The sequence below is a fragment of the Fundulus heteroclitus genome, unplaced genomic scaffold, assembly GCF_011125445.2.
Source record: "Fundulus heteroclitus isolate FHET01 unplaced genomic scaffold, MU-UCD_Fhet_4.1 scaffold_50, whole genome shotgun sequence".
Lineage (NCBI taxonomy): Eukaryota > Metazoa > Chordata > Actinopteri > Cyprinodontiformes > Fundulidae > Fundulus > Fundulus heteroclitus.
Genome location: NW_023396923.1, coordinates 2,179,262 through 2,199,954, shown reverse-complemented (window position 1 = coordinate 2,199,954; position 20,693 = coordinate 2,179,262). Strand labels below are relative to the sequence as shown.

The window sequence follows — 20,693 nt, the reverse complement described above, 5'->3', positions numbered from 1 at the left end:
AGGGTGTTCAAAGAACCACAATTCAAGAATGGCATATGTTTGGTTTCTATACTCAAGTGGTTGATGTTGATAAAATGTAAGGTTGGAATTTTCAATCATTAATTGCCTATTCCAAAAGAATAGTAAAATCTTCTTAAATGTGAAATATAAGGTCCATCACAAGGTTTTCATCTTTTATCAACCATGTTTTTCGATACATAGGTCTACAAACATCCAATTAATCCTAACCTGCAAGACCTTTTTTATGTTTTTGTTCCTATAATGAAACTAGACTAATTTACTTGATTTTTCCCCCCCTCTTATTAGTTTGCATGTTTCTTTTATTGTTGAATAAACAACTCTCTACCATATATTTTTGGCCCTCAAGGCAAAATGTTTTGACACCACCTTTATTAGCTGTATAACAATTTTAGTCTTTGGTGTACTGATGATTAATGACTTTATTGCTCATATTTCCAGTTGGTAATGCAATTCTGTGTCTTAGCACAGGGTTTCCATTTGTTTTTTGCAGACAAACTCTATCTTCTAGAAAATAATGATATATTTTTTACTTTTGATGTAGGGTAAAAGTAAAGGTTAACAATGGTTGTGCAATAACTTCAAAAGAAAGTGTATCAATAGTTTTCTGAAAGTGCAAAAATGTAAAATGCATGTTTCTCATTTAAAAAATTGCCTCCATACCAAAGACATCTACATGTTCTTAAAGATTTAGCTTGTTAGACCTGCAAATTGAAAGCATGGCTCTCTAAAGAACTTGTCTTAAGGTTTGTGGGAAAACAACAGCTCCAGAAAGGGCTATTTAAAGATGCTGGGACATACAATGTCAACAAGCTCTTTCAGAGAGCTAGCGGGCAAAAGGTTTTTACAGTTAAGGATGTTTTGGGGAAGTAAGGTATGTTGTACAAGTTGCCACAAGTTAATTCCCAAACAAGTATCCTTAGTCTAACACACATATCATTGTGCAGTAAGCCTTTTATTTTGTTATTTTTGCTTTAATTAAGTGGGTTTAAAATTCACCCTTTTTAATTGCTTTTAAGACTGAAGTTATCTTTGATGTTCATATTTTCATGCTGTGTAGCTATTAAGCCACACAAATCTTTTGTTTCATATCTTTGGGGTACCTTGAAAACAGAAAATACAGAGTCGGTCTGTTGATGTAAAAAGTATTCTGAGATGTATTTTTCATTAGCTAGGTTTGATAGAACTAATCGAAAATGACAATCAAATAAAATGCAACTACTGACAAGTAAATTATATATTTCTTTAAAATGTTTTTTTTACTGAAGTAACCATACCCTTATATTTTTTCACCTTTTTTCATAGTACATAGTATTTAAAAGACAAACAAAAATACTGTAGTGGTAATTTGTGAATTACAATGAAAACAGTACAAGATTTTCACTTTTTGTTGCAAAAACATGTGAAAAATGGGGATTTAGCCCATTTGGGTCAGCGCTTGGTAACAACAATTACAGCTTCAAATCTTTTGGGGAATGTCTCTGCAAGCTTTGTACATATTAAAACTACAATTTGTGTCTTCTTTGCAAAACAACTTAAATGGGTCGTATTATTTTAAGTTCTTCCTTTTTTAGATGTAAATCATTCCGATGTGGTCTAGATAAATTGGAACGGCAATGCTTTGGTCTGACTTTCTCATTATTGTTGCCCCACAGTCCCTCTTCTGCCCCTGTTCTCAGATTCCTCTGAGAACAACTCGTTTTGGTGAATTTTCGCTGTCACATTTCTGTTATTTAGTGCACGTTCTTCACATTTAGTGCATTTTTGTTACATTTAGTGTGAAATTTTATATATAAATATTAAATTCATATCCACGTAGTTTATGTATATTTATATTTAAAGTTTATTTGTACATCTTGTCAGGGTTTTGTTTACCAATGAACTCAGGACGCACACACGGGACTAAAAGTTTGAGTTTTTATTGAAGGAAGTATGCTGGGTGGTGAGTGATGAAAACCGGAGGTTCAGGACTGCAGAAGGTCAGGGATGAATGTGATGGCAGGAGCTGACGGCCCGGAGACAGAGAGTCCACACTTGCTAGGCGCAGCTCGGCTAGCAGGCCTCAAAGCACTCGGGTTAGCAGTTCATTGGAGACACCAGGGCACAGAGCTGAGCTTCACCAGGGCGGCTAGTCAGGTTAGCAGAACTTGAGAGACACCAGGGCACAGAGCAGAGCCTTTCCAGGATGGCTAGTCCAGTTAGCAGTTCTCTGGAGACACCAGGACACAGAGCAGAACCTCTCCAGGAACAAACAGTGAACAGTCTTTAGAGTGACTGGCAGGACTAACCTTAACAACAGGAGCAAAACAAAGCTTCCAAGGCAAAACGGGAACTGGCATGGAGAGGTGTGGAATGATGACGGCCCAGTGCTGAACTGAAGGCAGAGGGAGGTTTAAATAGAGCACTTCACAGGTGGAACAAGGATCTGGCTAATTGACTGGTAAATGATAACAGGTGTGACTGACTGCTGAGGAGGTGAAGTGAAAAATGACAGAAAATAACTGATGACTGAAAACTAACAATAAATAAAGTCAAACCTAACCCAAAAGAGATGAAAAAATGAAAATAACAGAAAAACAAAGCCAAACCAAAACTCAACCATGACACATCTTATATCTATCAATAAATGCTAAATTTATATCTAAATATCTTAAATCTAAAGCTTTACATCTAAATATACGTCTCATTTTAAAATCTTCAATCTCAGCCTTAAATCATCAGAATAAATGCTAATTAATCATGCCCCTTCTCATTCACATTCTCATCTACTGGTGGTGTGGCCTCAAATCGATTTTCTGAAGATGTAAGGCTGAGATTTAAGAAAAAGATAGCTTGAATATTTAAGATGTATATTTAGATTTTAAATTTAGATATAAGATATATATTGAGATATATATTTATAATTTTGATATAAGATAAATAGGGCTGGGCGATATGGATTAAAAAATAAATCTCCGATTTTATCATACCAAATCCGATTAATCCATTTTTTTCTTCCTTTATGTTTCATAAAAAGAAATTAAAGAAATTATTTTAAAACCTTGCTTTTATGTCAAGCATTTCGTCAGGGAGAACATCATACCTGGAGGATAGTGTAATCAATTGTGTGGTGTAATACACCCAACAACTGAACATTTTCACTAATCCACTTGTAGCTTTGGCGTCCTTGAGCTTGGACTACAAAATCACAGCGAAAAATTTTATTAGAATATTGCAAAATTGGTTAGCTGGAAGTACATTACCTTATTAAGCAGCACTGCAGCAAAAACTGTGACATAATTGTTAAAAAAAATCATAATAAGAAATTTATAAAACTAAACAGCTCGAAATATATGTGTGAAACGCACCTTAAGTCTGTCCTTGCTCCTCCTCCTGTCATGGTCTTTGGGTTTTGTGTTGGACATTGCTATTTTGGATCGTGCCTTTAGTGTGTTCTGACTTGTTGTTTTAGTTCATCGTATCCTTTATCACTGTCCTTGGGCATTTTCTTATGTATTTTGGATAAGGCTCTTAATTATTCTGAATTTTTCACCTTGTTATAAGATCCCTGTTATTCTGTTCCATTTTGATCCCTAGCTTTTTGCCTGTCACTTTCTTGCTTGTGCGTTTTTTGCTCTCATTGAAATGAATGCAAATTCTTTCAAATTCTTCAAAAACGTTATGCTTTTTCACAGCTTACTGCTTCTGCCTAACCTGACCCTTGCCAGACGAATGTCGCTCCGCCTAGCTTCACTCGCATCCATCTGGGACATCTCCCATAGAGAGTGATTTCTCCAACCAATTTTATCGTCTAGCCAATCAGGACGCAGGCTGGAGTTTCATAGATGTGACGTAGTGGAGAAGCGACCGTGACGTGAGACTGTTTTGATTTAGACAGTGAGCTGACAGTTTTATTGTCAGCTCACTGTCAATAAAACGTGTGCCAATAGAGCTGCAAACACATTTAAAAAAAAAAAGTTTAGTTTTTTCCTGCGTCGCTCTCACAGCATCACGAGTTGGCTTCGGTGTGAGTGGTTGAATCAGCATATCGATAAAGATGACAGACAAGTGGCTTATCCAATCATATGCAATGATTTTTGATAAGGCCCAGCCTTCAACAAAGGCAATTCCTATGGAGAGGTCCCAGATGGATGTGAGTGAAGCTAGGCGGAAAGACATCCGTCTGGCAAGGGTCAGGTTAGCTTCTGCCTGCATTCAGCTACAAACTTCATTAAGATTTTAAAATGTTCAAATATCCTTCAGCTGTCTTCAACTACTTCATAGCTTTTACAATTTTGAAATAATCCCTCTTTAAAAATAATTTTGTATTTTTGTGGTTTTTATGAAAATACATACGTTGCTACACCACAAAATGTACATATACAAATGGGAGGAAGCCCCAAAGCTGAATTTACCTTCACTCATGTACAAACACCAACAACCAATTACGTTACCCTTAGCAGTCAGAGTTTAGGGTACAAATAAAGTAGGTGCTTCAGTAAAGCATTCAACAATTTAATTTTGGTTATGAAAAATAAAATAAAACATTTGCCCTTTAACATCCACTTTTCAGTCTATAACTTAAATTGAAGTGTACTCTTAGCACTTTGAAACAAAAGGAAACTTAAAGCCGGCATCTAATAACAATTCAGTTCAGTTCGTTGCAGGTCTGAGTGTAGTGCATGCGCGTTTTACCTCTTACCTGTGAAACGCACCTTATAACGAATGTCCCAATCCCCTGACAGCATCCAAAAAAGTTGTCCTCACCGTTACTACCCCGATTCCGTCAGAACAACTTCCTCGGGTCCCGATAATCCTTACCACGGTCACTCATGCAGCTCCGAAGGTCCGTCTGGTTCTTGAAAAGGTTCTGTCCGTACACTTCCCCCTTTTAAAGACATACGTCGGCCTTCCAAACAGGTTTCACTTTTCACGCCAAAATTCACTGCTCTCCACCTGCAGCAGTCACGTCACTCTCTCCTCTTGCGGTTCTTCTTCTTCTCTCTCTCTCTGACGAGATCCGCTTTTAAACAAACTTAAAGTACTTCTTGATTCTGAGATCGACCAACTCGGAAATACATGCATTAGTGACCATATTTTCAAAAAATGTAGCATTAAGATCGTGATTGCGCCGTTAAAAGTTTTTTTAAGGACTTAAAATTGTCTCTTGGCGACCGCTAGGCTGAAAATCCACAATTTGGGTCGATGACGTAGTTTGTGGGCGTTGCCCAGGCTACGCTACAGAGAGTTCAATGAAGTACACCACGAGAAGTTCAGATGGCGATTCACAAAGTGATGATTTTAACACGAAAGACAGCGCAAGCGTCTGTTACGACTCAGGTAAGTCTGAGAAAAACATTTTTGGAGAATAAACGGAATGGTTTGCTAATGTATAATTGGAATTGATGCTTATAATCGTGGTCATGACTGACCGTTCGGATTTAAACACGGAAACAACTCGTTGAAGCTCGATTGTGTCAGGATTTGTCACGATGACCCAGACATACACCACACACGGAGCTTCGTTTAGAAGGTTTATTGAGGGTTGAATGGTTATGGAGGAAGGAAACCAAGAGTCCGTTACCGGGATGGAGCGAGTGGATGAGGAAGGCAGGAGCTGTCAGACGGGAAGGAGGCTGAAGAACTGCTGGAGAGCCTTGGGACGGGACCCAGGGCTGGCCGGAGAGCTTCGGAGCGGGATCCGAGTCAGAACCTTGCGACGGGACACAAGGCCGGCAGGTGAGCTTCGGGACAGGACCCGAGCTGGGCTTGGAGCAGGATCCAAGCGGGGCAGCGTCTTGGAGCTGGATCCAAGTGGAGCTGCGAGGGAGGAGTGCGGTCAGCAGCGGGGAGCGAAGACGTGAGTCCTTCTGATGAGGAAGGTAGCGAGGCACTCGTGTGAAGAAGACAAGACGGACTGGCGGTGAACAGGAGACTGAGGTGGGTTTTTATGGAGAGGTTTGCAGGTGGACTAAGTTCTGACTGATTGAAGGCTTAACAGGTGAGAATGATTAGTGGAGCTGAGCAGGAGAAGGAAGGTTCCGGGTGCAGCAGGCAGGATTGCACCCTGACAGATTGTCTGACATCGTTTATGCCGGCTGAAATCCGCCAAAACAGCACATAAAAAAAGATGTACATTTAGCACAAACCATAGCATTAATTTCAGCATTATGTGTTCCCGGAATTTTACTAAATAATCTAGACGTGAGCGCTCTGAGAGTGGACGCGCATTTATCTGTTGTGCCATCACGCTCATATTCTCCGGGGGGGGGGGTTCCGAACCGAAAGGGCTGTGGGGATAGACCCATAGCCCTTTCGGTTTGGAAAACCCATCACTACCTCTCAGCACAGCAGCGCCGTGCAGAGAGGTAGTGTAGAGAGCATGTCGCTTCTCAGCAGGCTGCTGTGATGACGGCGAGATTTCTCTGCGCGATTAGTGAGGAGGAGAGGAGAGAATATGGATATTTCAGCTGCCTGAAGACAGCGTTTATTTATTTTTATTTTACAATTTTGTAAAAAATAGCTGCCGATTAAACTGAATGTTACAATCTTGACATGATTATATGAGTTGTTTTACGGAGAAACCGATCAGAAGCGCCTTGAAACCCCGCCTCTCTGGCTGCAGCTCCCGACACAGAGGGGAACAGATTCTTACAGGGGAACTGAAATTCGCACAACACCGGGACTTTTTGGGTTCGGAAATGTGTGTAAGGAGACATTATCCTTGTTGGTATTTGACCAACCATAAGCCACACACTTTTTAGCCATGTTTAATCCGTCTATTTGTCTTTGAGAAAGCGAGTTTGCAACCAGGAAGTATCTTGTTACCATGTCAACAGATCAACGCCTATCCACAAATTACGTCATCGGTCATGCAACATTTTGTTATGAGCCTTGAGCTAAAAAGCCTTAAAAATCCACTTTTTCATCGAATTTTTAATTTTTTTCCCCTCAGGTCATAATAATATGTGAACTTTCTAACATTTAGCAACTTGTATGATCTCAAAATCAAGAAGTACTTTAAATTTCAATACATAAACTACTCATATATGGGAACTGAGACTTCTCCAACAACCAAAGTAGTTCCCACTTAACCACAGATTACAGCTACATCTTGCATAAACAAATGATAGACGAACAGGCATGGAATCCCAAACATAATATATTTATTTAGCCTTACCAACTTTAAACCTTTTAAAGTCCTATTTATTTTCCCCTATAAACTCACTACTTATTTATTAATTAATTTATTGCCAGTTACAAACCTTATGATAATGAACTCAAACCCCAAGGGGTTACACACTTATAGTATTGCCTTTAATTCTCTGTGTGCCCTGAACACATCCAGAACAAAAACATATTATATGCCAAGTCTGGGAAGGACCATGCAGGGGGTGCTAACCTGCTGTAGCCATACAGCTCGGTCTGGTGTCGATACTGGCCTGGCTGACAGGAATCATGCTGACCACGGCATGTACAGTAAAGGACTGTGGTCCCGCAGTTAAAAAAAACAGCAGTAAAACAAATACTGGTCAGTTAATTTTGTGAACAGGCTGATCCTGCTCATATTTTCTCTACTCCACTGATTTCTTTCTCCTTTTCCTTATTTGCTACCATAACTCGCTTCAGTTTCTTTCTTGCAATTTTTCCATTCAAATTACGAGGGGCCGTTTGTATCTCTGCTTAATGCAAAATATCAGATTGATACACACTTGTGTGTAACAGTGCCAGCATGCTTCAAGTCTGCCTCCATCATTCCAGTGCCAAAGAAACCTCAAGTCACCTGCTTCAATGACTACCGGCCTGTTTCACTGACTCCCATCATGATGAAGTGCTTTGAAAGGTTGGTAAAAGAACACATCGTCTCCAGTCTCCCCCCAACACTCGACCCGTTCCAGTTTGCCTATCGACGGAACCGCTCCACTGAGGACGCCATCTCCTCTGCTCTTCACCTGAGCCTGGCACACCTGGAGGAGAAGAACACGCACGTGCGGATGCTGTTCCTGGACTTCAGTTCAGTGTTTAACACCATCATTCCACAGCATCTGGTGGGAAAACTGGAACATCTGGGCTTCAGCACACCCCTTTGCAACTGGCTGCTAGACTTTCTCACCAACAGACCTCAGTCAGTCCATGTCGGACAGAACACCTCTGATGTCATCACCCTCAGCACGGGCTCCCCTCAGGGCTGCATCCTGAGCCCCCTGCTGTTCACCCTGATGACTTATGACTGCGTCCCCAGGTTCACCACCAATCACATCGTGAAGTTTGCAGACGACACAACGGTGGTGGGCCTGATCAGAGACGACAACGACCAGGACTACAGAGAGGAGGTGGAGCAGCTCGTGGGCTGGTGCAGAGACAACAGCCTGATTCTGAACGTGGAGAAGACGAAGGAGATCATCGTCGACTTCAGGTAGAACCGGCCTCACCATGCTCCACTGCTCATCAACAGCTCAGCTGTGGAGGTGGTCAGCAGCACCAAATTCCTGGGGGTGCACATCACGGACAACCTCAGCTGGTCTGTGAACACCACGTCACTGGTGAAGAGGGCACAGAAGCGACTGTATTTCCTGCGGAGGATGAGGAGAGCCCACCTGCCCCCGCCCATCCTCACAACCTTCAACAGAAGCACCATAGAGAGCATTCTGACCAGCTGTCTCTCTGTGTGGTGTGGAGGCAGCAGTGCCTCCGACTGGAAGAATGTGAAGAGAGTGGTGAGGACAGCAGAAGGGATCATCGGGGCTCCTCTTCCCTCCATTAAAGACATTTCATCTCAGCGCTGCGTGTCCCGGGCCCGTAACATCATCAGGGACCCCTCACACCCTCACCATGGACTGTTCTCCCTGCTGCTCTCTGGGAAGAGTTCCGCAGCATCCGCTGCAGGTCCACCAGGTTCTGCAAAAGCTTTTCCCCTGTTGCCATCAGACTGTTGAACTGCTGGAGCTATAAACTGGACTCTGTACCACATTCGCATCATTGCATCATTGCATCTCTATCTAGCATTACAAATGCTGCTGAACTCTCAGTTTCTAAAATGCATTCTTGCACAAATCATTTCTGCACATACAAATGATTTTTAAAAATACTCACCTGTACACTGTGATCGCACACCCTCTTTTTTTCCTGCATTGTTTACATTTCAATTGTTTACTGTTAAATCACTGCTGCACCTTATACTGTAATTTACTGTAATTTTCAAGCTGTATGCAAACGTCATTTCGTTCTTTACGCACTCTGTGTATACAAAATGACAAATAAAGTTGTCTAAAGTCTAAAATCTAAGGTCTGAAGAAACCAAGGCTACAAGGCTTCTAGCCCGCTCATCACCGTGGCCGCCTTTTATTATGGGGTAGGCCTAGAAAAAAAAAACAGTGCTTTGACCACCAGCCAGTTCGGCCTGAAACAGACTGGCCGGTCAGGAATCCTCCCAAAACTCCCTATGGCCACCTGCCCAAGCCTGCTACAGATTCTCAGTTGCACTGAGGTCTGGGCTTTTACTGGGCCATTCTGCTAGATGGTTAGAAGTCTGAGCCCCAAGAACAGGGGTGTCCAAAGTGCGACCTAGGGGCCATTTGCCGATCCTTGACTAATTTTGTGCAGCCCTCTAACGTCAATTGAAGAATGGCACAGATTTGGCATTCTAGAACAGGTGGTTGATGTCAATGGAGAATTTTTATTTTTAATTATGGTAAAATTATAACTGACAAATTAAAATCTTTTTGTCTTTAGTACAACATGAAGTTTCTGTCTTTTAAAGAACATACTTTTTTAGTTCCTTGAATGATAAAGTAAATATGATTAAATCTATCTAGTGGATTTTACTGGAAAGCAGACTTTGGTGTACCAAAATCTACTTTTAACTAATTTATTAAACTGGGCTAAATACAGCAAACATCTTTTTTTTTTAAACAGAATGACTAAAATCTTAATCTTTAAAATAGAAAGAAGTCCAGACTTCTATTTTTTTTATTCAACCCAAAATATTTTTTTTAACTGGAAACCATTTTTTTCATAATGCAAAACCTTGTCTTGGATCTACAATGACATACACATTACTCTCCTTCAAATAATCCTTACTACTTTATTTGTTTAAGTAAAATATTGCATGCTTAGTTTATTGTTGAGTAGGTAAATACAATCACAATGTAATTTGGGGGGATTTTAGTTTTTAAAAAAACATTCCTTTTTGGCCCATTAGTAGTTTTGACATAACAATTTTGGGCTAATGAGCAAAACGTTCAGAAACCACTGCCCTAGATGAAGCTTCTAAGATATTTTCTTCATTATCTCCCTCCAGTCAGCTCCCCATCAACTTTAAACAGCTTCCCTGTTCCCGTTGAAGCAAACCTTTCCCACAGCATGATGCTGCCACCATCATGATTCGTAACGAGCTTGGTGTGTTCAGAACAATGTGCAGTCAACACATGTTTAATTTGTCAGTACCTTTGTCCACCAAAAGAAATATTGGCATTTAGACCTGTCAGTTGCTTCTCTGATTAAAAATGCTAAAATACATTGCATTCTCTGCCAGTAAAGTATTCAAATGTACAAATATTAAATTGATACAAATGCTCAGAAGGCACTGTACCTTTGTACGTGTAAGAAAATAGAATTTGTATGCATTTAGTGAAGACACCAGTTGTATATCTTTCTGACAATTTCACTTTCTTTGTCTCTGCAGATTTTGCAGGTGAATCTAGTGATGTCCATCCTGCTGTACGTGATGGTCCTTGTGTACCTATATGGTATTCAGGCATCCAGCATGAACAGCAGCCACCAGGGACAGCAGCAGCCGCCAAGTCCTGACCCATTGAACTCGCTCATAATCCAACTGCTTCAGGCTGACCTGACAAGAGAGAGGATCCAGGGGAACCACAACCAGCAAGAGAGAAGCATGGGCAAGGAGCAGCAGGATACCCTCCCCCCTCCCCTGGGTCCACGATTACCATTCAAGGAGCAGGAGGATGCAGAGCAGTGGGGGGCAGGGGGGCGCAGTGGTGGGAGCAGCGAAGGGGCTATGGAGCAGCAAGTGATGCTGGTGAACTCGGACATCCTGAGGACACACAAAAGGTACATTTCACCTCGGGTGGTGCTGAGTGACCGGCCGCCACTGCAGCCACCTCCTCTGTACCTCGCGGATGATTTTGTAAGCGCCGGACCAGAAGGAGCAGCAGGAAACAAGACGCGGAAGAAGCGGCAAGCCGAACACCGCAGTTACCGTGGAGAATATTCTGTCTGTGACAGCGAGAGCAAGTGGGTGATGGATAAAACCAATGCTGTGGACATTAAGGGAGAAAATGTGACCGTGATGGCCAAAATTAAAACCTTTGACAAGCGGGAGATCAAACAATTCTTTTTTGAGACAAATTGCCGGGACCACAGGTCCCAAAGAAACAGGTGCAGGGGGATTGACGACAAGAACTGGAACTCGGAGTGCAAGACGGCACAGACATTTGTCCGAGCACTAACACAGGTTCACAGCTCAGTGGGATGGAGGTGGATACGCATAAACACTTCCTGTGTCTGTGCGTTGTCAAGGAAACGTCACAGGACGTAACCAAGACCAAGTGAGCTCCATCAAGAACTACCCGTGTGGAGTTACACTTCGTTCATGGGATTTTATTTCCACAGCAGACCACACCACAGGGTTAGGTGTCGTGGACAGAACAGCAACGTTCTGCTGCAAATGATAGATCTGAAGAAGTCTTGGGTCTGTGTGAATGCTATTTCAAACCAACGTGCTGCAAGCTGTAATGAAAGAACTAATTTTAGATGATGGGGGAGGGAGGACTGTGCAAAGAAAAACTGTATATATAAGTTATTTAAATTATACGAAATGCATGTAGTGAATACATGGTTATCTATCTTTATATGATCTATGACTATATTTGTGTTATTTATTGAAAGAAGTCTTCCTTAAAATGAAAATAAGACACAAAGCTTATAACTGACTTTAAAACTATAATGCAAAGCTAGGGCTGCACAGGTGCTTCAAAGTGAGACTTTATAAGTGCCTTCACTGAACAGGCCATTGCAACAACATTTGCTGTAAATGTTGTTTGCAGCAAGTCTGTTATAAAGCGACCCATCAGCAGGGACCCGACCTGTCCCACCAACCGACATGGAGCCCACACTTGAAGCTGCAACGATACAGGCGACTCAGTCAGAGGTTGCTACACATCCAAAATTCAGACGTGTAACAAAATCCAGAAAACCCATTTTCAGTGTCTTCCAAATGATGTCAACTGACATGGATTCGAGTAAACACACCCACAATATCAATTTGTTCTCACGTTTTATGGTTTTGTTTGTTTCCTCCTTTGAATAGGAAGCCCACATATCTAAGAATGGGAAATTTTGTATTTAAAAAAAATACCAATTTCAAATTGTTACAGTGCCAAAAATTGGATAACATATGTTAGAGGATAATAAATTGCTTTAGTACTCACATCTCATCTTCCAAATTTGTTTTGATTTCACAGTTTTGGTTTTTGACACTGTTTTTAATGGCCGATGGTTATTTTGCTGACTTTGTACGCAAGCAGATTTTGCCGTCTTGTACAACCTTTTTTTGTGTGTTATTGTCCAACCAAACTCTAAGATTTTATGTAGGGAGTAAATGCCCCACACTTGAAAATATCTTATCCTACCAAATTTTGCATCCAAACAAAAATCTTGCACAAATGTCGTGCAATTCCATTTATTTTGCAATTCAATACGAAAAGGCGCTTTCAGCACACATGTTATGAAAAACGCAAAATGGACTTATGTTTAGACAGTGTGTACTTGGGGGAAAGTGAAAACGGAAAGGGTGTCCTACAGTCAGGGTGTGGTTTGTGGAGGATATAAGGAAATACTCTGAGCAGTGGAAGGCTAAAGCCTAGTCCGAAGTGGGAGCAACTTGTTTTTGGCAGTATAAACCCTCTCAAACTTAAAAGCTACATATTTGTGTGACATAATGCTGTAGTAGCTAGTAACACAACTCTAGACTTTCCCCCCCTTAACTTTGCAGAGCTATGTGCATGAAGCTGATGCTTCAGCTGTCTGCAGGGAGCATTTCAAACACCAGAACACAGAAAATCATACATATACATACACACATACACAGACATACATATATATATATATATATATATATATATATATATATATATATATATATATATATATATATATATATATATATGTGTGTGTGTGTGTGTGTGTGTGTGTGTGTGTGTGTGTGTGTGTGTGTGTGTGTGTGTACAACAAATGACATCAAATGGGTATTAAATACAATTCAGGAACAAGGTCAGCAAAGGGCTGAGTTTCCACTTAGACGCATGGTTGGTATCACAGTTGCAGCAAGAAGCAGGACGAAGAAAAAAAACATGCATAACTATATCTCTGAGATCCATCTAGATAATATATTAAATTGAAAAACTTCCTAGAAATGTACAGTGAAAACCAATACAGTTATTCTGAGTTATGATTTTTTTTTTATACACAAAATATACATTTCTTTGTTGGAGAGGATTGGTTCAACTACGCCGAATGGTAACATAGAAAGGGTTATTTGAAGGATTTATTATGAGAATAAAAATAGCATGAATCATATGCTGTGATGTTCCCAGCCTCCAGATCCAGGGATATTAAAGAGTAGATTTTGAAACCACAAAGTTACACAGAGTTCTGCAGCACAGAAGACAAAAACACACACCGAGGGGATTCCCTCTAGAACCAGGGTTAAAGTATCAATTGTCACCTTGTTCATATTGTCAGGATCAAATTCCACATATTAGAGTTCAAATGTAAAAAGACTTTATGTGGTTACCTTTTGGTAATTCCCTAATAATCACAAGAATGTGTATCATCCCTATTATTAGATTATAACACTAAGGCACATCCAGGTCATCCGGATATTTTTCTTTTTTTTAGGTTTTTATGGCACTAGTGGCTCGTTTTTAGTACAGTGGGCTGACAGGAAAGGGGTATGAGAGAGGGGGAGAGACATGCGGCAAAGGATCACAGGTCAGAGTCGAACCTGTGTTGGCCACATCGAGGGCTAATGCCTCTGTACATGAATCATGCACGTTAACCACTGCGTCTTCGGAGCATGCCCCATCTGGATCTTTATAATAATTACAGACTACCAGAACCAACAGCTCAGCTAGGGAGACGACCTTTGTTGTCATCTATGAGATGGCTAATCCATAACCAATGCTTCTGTTTCCTGATCAAATGGCTTATGCTTACCTTATAAATCAAAGAAAAATTAATACAATTTACAGTGCCCTGTAATTATCAAATTAAAACCACAAACGTCAAATTTAAATTTTTTAAATTGTATGTGATAGACATTCAAATAGTTGCATTAAATTGTGAAGTAGAAGGAAAAGGATGCATATATTTACTTCTTTCATTTTTTCCACAAGTAAAAACCTATAGTTGGACTACCATTTTTTAAATTTGCCCTTGTATTCTGAAAAATAAATTCAAGTGCTGCCAACTACTGTCAGAAGACACCTAATTAGTTGTCATTTAAGCACAGTGTAAATCAAGATAACTGTGAAGGCCTCATAGTTTTGCTTGAAAAAGGAACATAGAATACCAATAAAGGAGTAGGTTGTGGATGGATTTAGATTGGGGTAGAACAACATACCAAAGCACTGTTCAACCCATCGTCCAAAACGGGGAGTATGGCACAACTACAAAACTACCAAGACATCTCAGATACAAGAAGGGAGATCATTCAAGAAACAGTAAAGAGGCTCATTGTAAATCTGGAGGAGCTGCAGAGGTCAATGGCTCAGGTTGAAGTATTTATTGATGTGACAACTATTAGAGTAGTGCACTCTACAAATGTGGTCTTTAAAGATGACGGGGGGAGGGGTCATTATTGATAAAAGTCTAAAATAAAGATTGTCGGTCGAGGCAGATGACCGTTCATACTGAGCCGTGTTCTGCTGGAGGTTTTTCCTTCCCGTTAAAGTGGAGTTTTTGTTTCCACTGTCGCTTCAAGCTTGCTCAGTGTTGAGGAAAATAAATATCTTAGTTGTATTCTTATGGGAGTGCTAAGGAATGCAGGGGTGTTGACTGTCTCTCCCTCTTGAAGGCTAAAGATAACATCCAGTGAGTTTTATGGCAGGGGGAGGTCATTTTGGCTTGACTTTTTGCAGAGAGGAATAGCCTCTTTGTTCAAACAGAAAGACCCAGATTTGACACCACCCCTCCTCCTAAAGACATGGGAGGGGGAGTCAGCCTTTTAAAAATGTGTTCATAGTTGTGAAAAAGCAGACAGAACTTTTTACATCTCCAGGATGTCAGCTGGTAAAAAATACAACAAAATGGTAATGTAAAATTTTGTCTTCTTGGAATTCCAATGAACCAAATATGCATATTACAATGTTTACCTCTGATCAATGTTTTTTTTCTCATTTACTGTCAAATCTTAAACCGGGGTAAAAATGGGCCTTTAGAGCGAAGCAGGATTAGGCCAGTACATATTAAATTAACATCAGTATGAGGGATTGCTGCAAAGCCATGGACAATGTAGACAACTGTCCCTGTGGCTCTATGCTTCTTCAGGAGGAGTGAATGCTGCTTGTCAAGACTTTAATGCAATCAACTGGGTTCCTTTAGATAGGAATTATTTTTACCAATCTGTATAATCTGACCCAATCGGTATAATCTGATTGAATTTGACTTTGGAAAGTGCCTTGAGATGACATGTTTCATGAATTGGCGCTATGTAAATAACATTTTATTGAATTGAATTGGATAACCCATAGAGGGGAGACAGAAAACACATGGAGAATAGTAAACCGGTCAGACAAGACAAAAACCTTTTAGTCTACACATAAAATGTGATGTGTGAGAAATTTCAACACTGCCCATTGTCCTCAACACATCATCCCAATCAGGAAAGAAAATAGACCGGTCATAACGCCGTGGTGATGCATTTTTCTCTGGGGAGAGATTGGGAAGTAGTGATTGCAGAATGGACTGGGGTTGGTACAGAGCATTCCACGAAGAAAGCTTCATAGAGCCTTTAAAGGTAGAGTCAGTGATTTTTCCAGAAGTTTCCCCAAGTCCCTTTTTGAATAACTGCACATGTGCAGGACTGTCTTACCTGCTCTTCCACTCCTCAAGGGAATTGGGTGAAAAAAATCTCCCAAATCCACACTGGTCTTATCTCTTTCTACTGAGGCCTTCCTCTTCTTTTCATAAACATGGTTTGGTTCTTGCGACCTTCAGCCATGTTCAAATTATACAGGGAGAGCAGCGGAGCTACAATGAATGGTTAACAACAAAGCTAACTGGATACATAAACACTAGGAGTACGGTACAAATGCCAAAGATTGGTTAGAGTACTTGCAGGCATGCAGCTCCCGCAGAGATAGATTTTTTAACTTCCTTTTTCTTAATACATAATGTATTGACTACTTTCAGGATGGAAGGGCCATTTTACGCAGTATAACAAAAATTGTTTCTGAACGGGTTTACCAAATATAGCTTTAAAGGAGCAATAAGCGATATTTCACCACTGAGTGGTGCTTGAGCAACTTCTGTAGACCAACACAAGATATGTGACAAGCCACCCCTCTACCTTCTCTGCAACTACAATCCACCCCCTCCTTTCCCTTCTGACGCATCACATCCAATGTTAATATTTGTAAAGGATAAAAACAGCAAAACAGCAACACGCTTATGACGATAATGTCTGGTGAAGAAGTAAGTAACTCATAACTTTAAATGCTGATAGCAAGAGAACATTTTGATCTACTGGGAGTGCTCTCCGCCATGTTGCTCCAACACTCCGCTGCTCTGACGGTGGCATTTTAGGGCAGGGAGGGGCTAAGCCCTGAGTGGCAGCTGTTCACATGCACGTACATGCACAGGTGCGGACGTATACACAGTCGCGGCTCGCCCAACAATGTAAACAAGACTGGAGAACAACACAGAGAGATGGTGTGTGACATCATACCATAGTGCATCTGAAATATTACCTTTAATTCTTCACATCACTAGTTTTTAGTTCTTTCTTTCTAAAATAATGAAATTTCACTTATTGCTCCTTTAAATGCAGTGGAATGGGCTACCTCAAAGCATTTCCATGCACCAGAATGGCCATATCAGAAACCACACCTTAAAGATGCATAGCCATGTTATTTGAGTTTTTTATTTATTTATACGTCAGTAGCTCACTCTGGTTGAATACAAAGTATTTATGAATATGAGTATCACGTCCTGCTGGGACATTAGTTGATATTTTGGTGTTTTACACTTTGTTTTTGCTCAATTTGTTAGTAAATGAAGCCTTTTGTGTTTATTTTTAACAACAGAGGAAGTACAACAGTGCGCATGCGCAACAGGGGATTAAAAAAAAGGAAGTGGCTAACAGCTATTACCATCTCCCAGACTGGTCTAAGATCCAGTGCAGAAAAAAAATGCAAGAAAATAAAGATTCCAAGAGGGAAAAGACTGGAATGTCGCTGGGAATACAGATGACTGCTGATGTTCACTGAAGTGAATGCTGAACCTGCTGATTGCTCAGATGTGACTGCAGAGTTGATTTACTGCATTGCAGAGGGTCAGGCTCGGTACCGCATTAAAAGTGATTTATTATTTAAGCAAACCGGCATTATGATAGTTTTGTAATACTGTCACTAGATGGCGCCACATCTGTTTTTATGTGGTCATCTCACCTGCGGTGGGGGTATTTTTATTCACAAAAAGGACCATTAAAACATTATCAGGATGGAGGCTTGGTGTACATAACATCATTTTATCCTGTTTTTTGTCTTTTTTATAACCATATAAACTGGCAATATACCTTTAGTAAAACTCACAACCTATAGGAAAATTTTTAAATGGCTCTTCGCAGATGCACTACATACAGTCTGAGTGATCATGATTTTGCAAAGAATAGTAGGCAAAAGAGGTTGGTCTGCGGACATGCAAGGCTGGTAAAAACACACCTAAAAAAAACCTGCACTTGTAACTGCTGTGGATGCTGGTTTCGCTTAGGCTAGCAGAATACGAATGTGTGCCATATGTTCTGAAAACCATGGATTATTTTCCTTCAAGTTCCCAAATAGGCCTTAGTTGGTGGTAGTCTGCTATACTAAGCCTCAATAAAATACACTGATGTGAAAAAGTTCAAGGAGTTTAAAAGACTTTTGTGAGGCTGTCTATCAAATGAAGCAATGTTTTTCAAGCTGGATCAAAGTTGATTTGTCAAATTGGATAATCTTAAAATTATTAATGTTTACAACTATGTGAGTACATGATGTTTTTAGGGGCTGACACATTCAAAAACCTCAGCTCCTTTGAATCACATTGGAGAGGATGGTTCTAATTAGATGACCAAAAATGTTATGTGTAATGCAACAACATTTTAGAAATTGTTGAAAAGTTGTTTCCAGCCAGTGCAACCCAAACACACCACCTACATGAGAATTAAAAGCTCTATGGCCGTTATTCCTATGGCATATCTATTATATTTATTACGGCATTTAAATTGAGAGGGACTAAAAGAAAATGTATAGCTTAGCATAAGATTTTGGGTGATATCAAAAGTCGAATAAATGTGCCACAGTATGTCTAGTAGAGGGGTTTTAGTTAGAAAGAAGACTGGAAGTATTGGAAAACAAAGGTATGTGATTTCCAATCACCTTGACCATGACTAGGCCAGTTATCAAAGCAGTTCCTTCCAAATAAATCATCCAAAGGTCTCATGTCTGCAGTGAAAATGTAATGCAGGAGAAAAAAAGCAGGTCTAACAGTAATGCAGCTGAGACAACGTGATTGACAACACTATGAATCAACAATATGAGTCATTATCAAAGTCCAAAGAGGTTACTGCAGGGCACTGAAATATGTGTTATAAAGCATGTTTTTTGCTCTCTGGTTTCTTAGAGCAAAGCAAAGCAATAATTTTTCCACTAAAACCACTATTATTTTAAAGCCCAGTCTAGTTATTGAGAGTAAGGAGTTCGGACAGCGATTTTTACGCGCTGTTGGAATGAAGCCTTCTGTGGTCACTAAGTTTGGGATCCATCTACAACTCCTGAGGAAGATCTTTTTTTTGTTGTTGTTGTTTTTTTCAAAAAAGCCCAATACTGGTCAAAAGTGTGAACAAAGATGTCCATTTGGTTTGTGTAAGTATGTCTGAGCACAATGTTTTTAATGTTACTGTATTTAGATGAAAGATTTTCAATGCTTTCTAAACACATTTCCTTATTGTGAGCTTTGTTGTTCTCCTCACAAATTGGCCAAATATATAATGTTTTCAAGAAATTCTCTGTAATCGTGTCATTAATGACTGATGGGTAAAACTTTGGTTCTATTTTTTTTTTTTTAATCCATGAGGTGCCTAGTGGGACAAGGCGGGCAACATTGCAACCTTCACATCTGATTGTATCAAGTCCAGGCTATAAAAGTGCTATAAACCTGTCAAAAGCTCGTCTACACTTGTTTTAGTTGGCATGAGTACATCAGAGCCAATTTAAGTAAAAAGCCCCAGTGGATGTGTACATTCAAAACACTTGCTTGGCAACAAGAGTTATCACAACAGATCAACTTCACGATTGATCTTTGCATGACAATTATATGTAAAGTTACAGCACCTACTGGTCAGAACAATATTTAATACGTTCAATATTTACTGTGAATTTGAGAATGATTGGTTTTGTGACATATTAAAGTCAAATTACAAAACGAGACATACATTATCATAGGAGCACCTGTGAGACCTTTACTAACCGTTGTAGATTTGCAGTTAATTTACTAGCTTTCAGAAACAAAAACCTGATCTCTTTGAGTTTGCTGGCATTCACTGTATCTTGAAAAGCTGGGAATTCGTCTTTATGTCTCCTGTTTCACCCTTTTTTGACCTCATCTCTCAGTGGGTTGCCAGCATTCACACTGGATCAAACACAGCAATACACCAAATAAAAGTGTTTAACCCAATTTAAATAAAACCGCTTAACATCAAAGCAAACCTTTCAATCCCCATCTAGAAAACGCATTTCTCTCTCACTGTTCGGAATATGATGTACCCAACCTGAATGTGCTAGAATATTTTTGCAAGGGAAATGGGAGAAAAAAAACCTGTTTAAAGAGACAAGCCTCAAAAGGTCATGCAACAGTAGTTTTTGTCATAATTTGGGTTGCTTATTTTTTACTTTTGGACAGTTTGAACCTTTTCCTGCTAGCCTGTTCACCTCTCAGCCATTACCTAATCAATTCAGTCCACCTCCAGCCACCACCTTTTTCTAGATCAGCTCCACCTGTTGCTGCTAATTAGTTTTCAACTCCGGTCACCTGTTCACCTACTTACTTATATCCGCCTCAGCCTACTCTTCTTTACCAGACTATTACGAACCTGCGGCGAGTCTTATCCAGCGTTTTCTGTCTGCCTGCCTGCTCCTGATCCGGTCCGCTTCTATCTCCTAATTCACTGAACCTGCCTTACCCCTGTCGGACCTGATTGCCTGCTGGTTACCGAACCCGTTTCTGCACCCTGACTCTGTTCCCGGATTCCGCTCTGGACTGGCTTTCGGACTACTGACTCCCCTTTATCCCCTTGATCATCCTGTCTGCCTCTGCCTTCTCGGTTCTGACCCATTGCCTGCCTTCTGATAAACTGTCTTAAGATGCTACCTGTTTGTCTGACTGAATTCTGGGTCCTCTGGTTTTGTTCGTTACAG

General features: G+C 40.3%; 1 protein-coding gene across 2 annotated transcripts in view; it reads left to right on the top strand.

The window, feature by feature from the left end:
• ntf3 (neurotrophin 3) overlaps positions 1 to 12,450 on the top strand; it is a 103,809-nt gene extending 91,359 nt beyond the window's left edge. For both annotated transcript variants that reach the window (XM_036132399.1, XM_036132400.1), the window contains exon 2: positions 10,682 to 12,450. In XM_036132399.1, the coding sequence (XP_035988292.1) occupies positions 10,682 to 11,557 (876 nt within the window). In that variant the 3' untranslated portion in view covers positions 11,558 to 12,450. The remainder of the gene's footprint in view (positions 1 to 10,681) is intronic.
• Positions 12,451 to 20,693: the final 8,243 nt, after the last annotated feature.